Source organism: Penicillium digitatum, chromosome 4, assembly GCF_016767815.1.
Source record: "Penicillium digitatum chromosome 4, complete sequence".
In the NCBI taxonomy this organism is placed as follows: domain Eukaryota; kingdom Fungi; phylum Ascomycota; class Eurotiomycetes; order Eurotiales; family Aspergillaceae; genus Penicillium; species Penicillium digitatum.
Window position 1 is genome coordinate 1,494,860 of NC_089387.1, and position 7,176 is coordinate 1,502,035.

General features: G+C 51.7%; 3 protein-coding genes across 3 annotated transcripts; 2 read left to right on the forward strand and 1 right to left on the reverse strand.

Moving 5' to 3' along the window:
- Positions 1-512: 512 nt before the first annotated feature.
- Pdw03_0491 (NADH dehydrogenase ubiquinone Fe-S protein 4, mitochondrial) lies at positions 513-1,298 on the reverse strand (the record flags this gene model as incomplete). Its single annotated transcript, XM_014675073.1, has 3 exons — positions 513-822; positions 887-997; positions 1,060-1,298. 3 exons carry the CDS (start codon positions 1,296-1,298, stop codon positions 513-515), a joined length of 660 nt encoding a protein of 219 aa, XP_014530559.1.
- A 50-nt stretch (positions 1,299-1,348) lies between these two features.
- On the forward strand, positions 1,349-2,250 carry Pdw03_0492 (ATP synthase subunit f; the record flags this gene model as incomplete). Its single annotated transcript, XM_066099620.1, has 7 exons — positions 1,349-1,355; positions 1,420-1,498; positions 1,580-1,637; positions 1,708-1,722; positions 1,870-2,023; positions 2,079-2,144; positions 2,225-2,250. 7 exons carry the CDS (start codon positions 1,349-1,351, stop codon positions 2,248-2,250), a joined length of 405 nt encoding a protein of 134 aa, XP_065957347.1.
- Positions 2,251-3,107: 857 nt separating this feature from the next.
- Pdw03_0493 (ATPase, F0 complex, subunit F, mitochondria) lies at positions 3,108-7,176 on the forward strand (the record flags this gene model as incomplete). The annotated part of the gene is made up of 4 exons (XM_014675074.2): positions 3,108-3,365; positions 3,421-3,676; positions 3,725-3,892; positions 3,944-7,176. 4 exons carry the CDS (start codon positions 3,108-3,110, stop codon positions 7,174-7,176), a joined length of 3,915 nt encoding a protein of 1,304 aa, XP_014530560.2.

A 7,176-nucleotide genomic window follows, 5' to 3' on the forward strand; every position in this document is an offset into this window, starting at 1 on the left:
CGGGTAGGCCCTCAACTCAAATATGGGTCATCTCAGTACAATGCTACTGGACTGGGAGTTGATTTATTGACCGGGAAGCTTTATATTGCATTTCGTGAGACTCCAATTCTAGTTTTATACACCTACAGATTTGAGACATTTGGATTTGGATAGATTTTAAATATGCTGTATAGTCGATATTATGAGCATGCGATCGGCAAAGAGGGTCGCGATGCTGTAGTCGCATCGAAGGCGAAGACATTAGTTTGAACATGAGATTTACAAACACAACACGAGAAGTGCAAATTTACTGACGTTTGCGAAAACTTTATGCATGTCACCAAACAGAAGCAGAATCGACATCGTTCCCTTCTTCGTGCTCCCGGTAGTTGAATGGGAGCTGACTGGTATTTGTTAGCACAAACTCATGAAGTCTAGAGATACGCTATTTCTCAAAGCGACATATAGAAGTGCTTGAAATTGAGTCTGAGTGGTAAACAGGAAATATGTACATTATGCGGCGCAAAGTCAAATCATTTGGTCTTGATGTGTCTGATCTTCTTCGGCTCGTGAACGAAGTTGTTGGCATAGGACTTGGGCACGAAGCGGCGCTCGTTCGGTTCCTGGACAAAGTATTCGTAGCCCTGCTTCTGGGCAAAAGCGATTGCGTCTTCCTTCGTCTTGAACTTCAAGTTGGTGCCCTGCATGCCATCGGCAGACGACTGCCAGCCCATGAGCGAGTTCTCCCAACGGTGGCCCCGCTGCAAGATGTCCCAATCCATGCGCCAGTGGTGCTGGTGCCAGGTACCAGACTGTGTGGCGGCCTTGGTAGGGCGGTAGATGCTGCAAGAGTCATGTGTTAGTGTGTGGGAGCTAGGCGATACGGCTTCAAATTTGTATAACGTACCGGACATTGCGGGCCTGGAGATCAGTAGGGGCTCCGGAGAGAACGGCCGCGGGCAGAGTGTTGCCTGGCTCGCTACCATCCATGACGCGCTTGGGCACCGGGGAAAATTGCCTTGAGTGAAGACAAAGGGTTAGTGGAAGGATCTGCGACGGAACCAAAGGGGGATGTCGTACGAGGTGCCGTGGTCAATGGTGGCCTCATAATCTGGCTGGTGACGGGTCATAGCCTCGGAGGGAGTCTCCTTGGTGATCAAGGAGCTGCCCTTCGAAGGCGTAGTGGGAGCATCCGCGGTGGTCGTCTTCACGGAAGGAGCGCCCTTCGGGGCATTGATGGAGACGAAACGGGCATTGATAGGCGCAGAAAGTCGGCTGACCCGAAGGCTAGCAGAACCCCCAATTCTGAACAGTGACATTGTGTCTTTTTGGATGCGGGGAATGGTCGTTGCCAGTGAGGACTCTCTTCATGTGTGGTTTGGTTGCGAATTACAGGCAGGTCACGACACCCCCGAATCAGGTTTAGCCGGGCTTGGCAAGCCGAACACCCGCAGGGCTCGGTTTATTCCTCCTTCCTCCTCCATCTGCTTTCTTTGGTTCACTTGCGTCGCGAATCAACGTAAGTCTATGTCTCTACCGCTCTGCGAATGCTCATAGAGAGCCGCTATATCTAGTGCGACAAATTTCTGACCCCACTCAGCCTAGACAAGATGAGCTACATTGCCCGCAGAGGTCTCTCGACCTTGATCCCCCCCAAGGTAAGAGCACTCTAATTCATGATAATTTGTAGTCATCCGACTCTTTGAATGATGCTAACTGTATCTCCAGGTTGCCTCCCCTAATGTGAGTTACCCACGCGCTACCATCTTCGACTTCGTGCATCCCTTCCACACCCGTCCCGCCCCGAAGCCGTTTTTCGCAAAGCCCGCGATTTGATTAAAATGCCGTCTTTCTTTCGCCTTCACAGCTGACAAATTTTTATCAATCAAGGCCATCGGTGCCGCTCAGGATGCTGCCCGCATGCAGCGTGTTGTGACCTTTTACGCTGGTCTTCCCCGTGGCCCTGCCGCTGCTGTCAAGCCTACCGGCCTCATCGGTCGTTACCAGGCCCGCTACTTCAACGGCAAGAACGCCTCGGGTGTTCGTATGTATTCCTCGGTCGTTCTATTGTGTTGATTCAAGTACTTATTCTTATGCAGCTCTTGTCCACGCTATTGGCGGCATCCTGATTCTGGGATACAGCTTGGAGTACTACTTCCACTTGCGTACGTATTTCCCGCCCTTTTAGAACCGTCTCTGTTCCCTTTTTGAAATTGGAATTTCACTGACTTTGTTTATTGACTAGGCCACCACAAGAACCACCCCCACTAAGCTTTCCCTTTTCATCGAATAGGTGGAGGATTGATGTATATACTGAATCCTCTAGCCTAGTGCAAAGGGAAAACTGTTGTTTCGGCGAGAATATTAGAGTCTCACTGTGTTTCAAAATTAGCTTTACCAACTTTCGTCGTTTTGTCGTTTTGTCATAGTTGCAGTAGATTTGGAGGTATACATATCTTAGAAGCTTTGAGTGACGGGCTCTTTCCATAATTTTTCATCACATACAAAGTTCGCACCAGATATCAAGAAATCTCCGGGAACTTACCACTTACAAGCAACGACTAAACTGATCACAGCATCAAAAAATTAGACGTTCGATTCGAAGAGATCTCAAGGTGTGTGGGCAGACAGACCTCACAACTTTCGTACAGGCCACGCTAAACCGAAAACAGCGACCCTCAGCTCCAACCCGAGTTGACTCTTGAATCTCGTATCATCCTCCCTATCTTTGTATCATCAACCGTCCTTACGCATACTCCCTCCCTCTTTGCCCTAATCCCTTTCTGGGACCTCTTGGGCTGCGGATTTCCCAAGACACACGCGCCTATCGATTCCGCGATCGTGCTCTCCACATCAAGCCCGACCTGTCACGGGCTTTCTCATCAACATCCGACAGAGTTGGCCGATACCATCCCTGGTTGTGATATCCCATTTATTCAGGGTGCAGCCAGTCAGGGAACCAGTGCAACTGTGGCGATCCTTGGTGTCTCACGATAGGTATGTCTTCATGGGAATCTGGGATATTCGATCCGCAACTGCCTATTACGTCCCCGGATCCATCTCCCCACTGTCAGGGCGCTTGGCTCACATGATCGCAATTAAAACACGGAATAGAATCGAGTATTGTTATGGCAGAGCAGAGCAACCGCGATGTGGTAGATCAGACCCTGTCGGGCGGCGAGCCTTCGCCTTCCGACGTTCCTGCGAGCACCAACGACAATCTATCTGCTGGAGGGGACGCAGGGAAGACCGAACATATCGCAATGACCGCCGCTACATCGAACAAATCAAACTTGAATGACCCGCAAAACCATGAGAAGACGAATACTCTTGTATCACGGGGAGAAAAGGCCGCCGGTGACAAAGACGCAGGGCGCTCGACGACAGTGAGCATCGCTTCTGGATGCGCTCCAAATGACTTGCTAATAAATTTGGGCACAGGATACTTTTAAGCAGGCCTCTGGAGTTGTTGCGACTCGAGCTCTTGAACTTAATGGACTGGCCTCGGCATCGGACGGCGGAGAAGATGCAACATCACAAGGTGGTTCGGAATCGGATGCGAGCCGATCAGATGGCAGGAACCAAACTCAGATTGGCATAGTCAAAAAACCAGCAGGATTCAAGCCGGTTTCATTTGCTAAGTTTTCAGTGAACAAGGTTCCGGGAGCTCCAGCACCACCTAAGGTGCTCGAGAAAGGTACTTTCATTGTCAATTATTTCTTATAGTTGGTTCTAACTTGACCAGCGCCGACCTCTACAACACCACTTGGTACCCCACAGCCAAGCTCCCGACCGCGCTTGGTTGCAAAGACTACACTCGGCATGCGTGATTCGTTTTCGAAGGCTGGAGCAGGCGGAGGCAAGCCCGGTGGATCAGGGCCTGATCCAAATCAAGTGTGGAATAAGAACAGACGTATGTATTGGTCATGCTCTGCAGTGAAATCACTTCAACTAACATGAAAAGCTGTTGTGCCCGCTCCTCCGAAACACTTGACTGATGAAGAACTGAAACAACAATATGGAATTCACATGACTTCTCGTATCCAAGAAGATGGGGCTATCAGCTCCGAAGCAAAGTGGGCGGATATTGATGACGATGAGGATGATTGGGCCCCTGAGACGATCGAGTGGACAGATGGAACTAAGGTCAATCTTACTCAACCTCACATTGAACCGCCACCGGCTCCTAGTCATCAGGAGCCCAAAGAGAAAGAGCTACCGCCTGTAGAGCCAAGCATCATGAAGGAGCCTGTCAAGATTGCGCCGAAGCCAGCTGTATCAATGGGATCCCGTGCTATGGTACTCAAAGTTGGAGCGAACGCTGAACGGCAAGCTAGAACTGCGGGTGCTTCTTCTAACGGTACAAATGACAAAGTTCCATCTAGCTCCACAAGCCCAGCACCGCCATCCAAGTCTCCTTGGGCCCCTCTGCCTCCTGTCGAAAGAGTATCTCCAGTCAACGCCTCGGCTCAGCCACACCAACAGCGCACGCCCGTGAGATACCCCCAGAGAGACGACAGCCACCATGCACCAGTGGCACCACCCAAGGAGATTGCAGCGGATGATTTTAACCGTGCATGGAAAGATCAGTCAGATTTGCCTCAGCTTTTCAATCCTCGATCTTCTCAGTACGAGCCCGTGGCGGAAACCAAGAGAGGATCTTGGCGTCATGACCAACACTCCCGTGCTCCTGCAGTCTTGCAGAGGCCTAATGATCATCCAAGTGGACCTGCAGAGCCATCTGCTGCATTCCAGACGCACAGGTCTAGCCATCAGGATGGTATGGGCTGGGGCGGCCGTCGTCGCACATCATCAAATGTGAGTGGAGGAAGCGGAGGATTCGGCCGTAGAATGTCTGTTGGCCGATTTGATGCTCCTCCAAGATACAACGATGCTCGAAGAGGTTCTCAAGTGAACGGTCTGGGTGATTCAGCAATAGTGGGTCACGAGCAGCACCATGGCAAAGATGAACATCCTCCGTCTGGTCCAAATGGCACAGCACGTCCAGCTGTTGATATAGGTATGTCTCATGTGGAAGCAAAGGCAGCGGTTCCTCAAGTTCCGCAAGAACCTCAGGAGGACCCTGTTGCTCTACAAGCGCGTATTATGAAGGAGAAACGTCTAGAGGCGAGGCAACGAAGAATTGAACAAGAGGAGAAAGAGGAAGCGGCTAAAAAGGAGAGGATTAGACAACGTCTCGCGGCCATGGGTCCTGCGCCAGAGAAGAAAGCTCCCGAAACTCGCAATCCCTCCTCTCTTCAACCTCATCCTCACTCCCACCCTCTTCATCCTCCCCCAACACCCTCTCAACTTCCTATTCAACCCATCCACTCTATTTCTTCACCACCCAAACCTCCTGTTCCAGAACCCAACCGGGAACCAAAACAGTATGGTATGATGAAAGTGCATCATCCCGACTCTGTGAAGAAACTCGTTGGTGTGCATGACCGGACATCTGAGAGCAAACATCTCAATCGACGTGTCTCATCACCCCACCAAGAAACCCACCGTGACTCTGCACCTGCCTCTGCCTCACATCTCAAAACTGAACCTCACTCACCAGTCCAGACCAAGGCATCTGATCCAAAGCTCGACGAGCATGGTACTCAGTGGCAAGGCAATTTAACATCTGCTTCGCCGTGGTCCCATCCTAACATTGCTGTGCCATCTACATCGGCCAAAAACCTGTGGAAACCATTTGGTAGTGACCGCACTCCAACTCTCGGTAACGGCATTTTTGACCAACCTCTGGGGACTTTTGCATCACGTGAAAATCCTCTAGGCCAACTGGGCTTGGATTCGGCAAATATGCCTACCCCTCCCAAGTACTCTGCTCCTAAGGAGCCATCCGATTCTTTGCCGTCACCGGAGGCACGTCACCCCTCATTTGAAGCCCTCAATCCAATTGGACGCCCCGGCCCAATCGGCCCGCCGAGCACACGGAACGCTCGTGCTATTAGCGACTGGAATAACTTCCACGAGAACGCCTTGGAGAAGGAATCTCAGAACGCCAAGGAGTTCCTAAAGCGACTTAATGACAGACAGAAGGGAGCCCCAGCCCCACCACCTGCGCCTGTGGTTTTCACTGAGACTTGGAAGAAGACCCGTGCCACTGAAGACGGCAGACGAGTCGTCACCCGGGTCACCGAAAGGGTTATCAACAACGATGAAGATATCGCCAAGGCCAAGGCGGCCGCAACCCAGCAATCCAACCCCCTTACCAGTCTTGATACTCCTATGGATGTTCTCAGCGTGTCTGATATTGGTGTTCGTCCAGCCGGCAATGTTTCTACCCGGAGCTCCCGATTCTTCCCCCCGGCATCTGAACAGTCGAAGCGCCAGGTCGCCGAGAAGGAGCGCAGCAGTCCTTCGCCTCCTCCTCCCGAGGAAGTTAGCCACCCTGTCTATTACGGAGTAGAGGAGCGGCCGCACGTTAATATTCCGGCTCCTAAGCCTCCCAAGCCAGTTGTTAAGCTTCCCCCCAAGGCCATAAGTGCCCCGGTGCGTCCGCCAACATTTGCTTCAATGGTAGCTGCGCCACCGCGTAACGTGGTGCCTCCTTCCACTGCACTGTCTTGGCAGGACAAGATCAACGGCCTATTTGGTAAGACCACTCCTACGCAGAAGAAGAGTGTCTTAGCTGTGACATCAGCTACCAAGGAGCCTCTTCCTGTTCATGCTACTGCCGTATCTGTTTCAATCCCGCAGATTAAGATTGGTTCGCAGGCTGGCGATGGTGATGTCGCCGTTCGACAAGTCAATGAACAGGATGAGATGTTTGAAGACCGCGAACCTGGCTCTCTGCCTGCTGTTCGTGTGCCGAATATGGCGCCCCAGAATTCGTGGAGCGCAACTCGTCCATCAGAACGATCCCGTGGGAAGAATTTCAAGCCTGTACAAGCGCAGAGCATTCAGCCGTTCCTGGTTGGGCACAATGATCGGGACAATTATGGGAACACCCGCGCTTCGGTTTTTCTTCCAGGGGGATCTGAACCCAGGACCGTTCTCATCCAACGCAAGGGTGGTCCGCCTCGAGGCCGCAATACCAATAACAATGTTAGATCCCGCAAGGGAACCAACAACAAGCCTAGTGAAGCTTATGGTGGTGGCAACAAGAAACCTACCTCCCACGCCGTCCTACGACCGCAAAACCGTCAGCGGACCAGTTGGAGCCCAGAACCCTCCACTTCTCGTTAA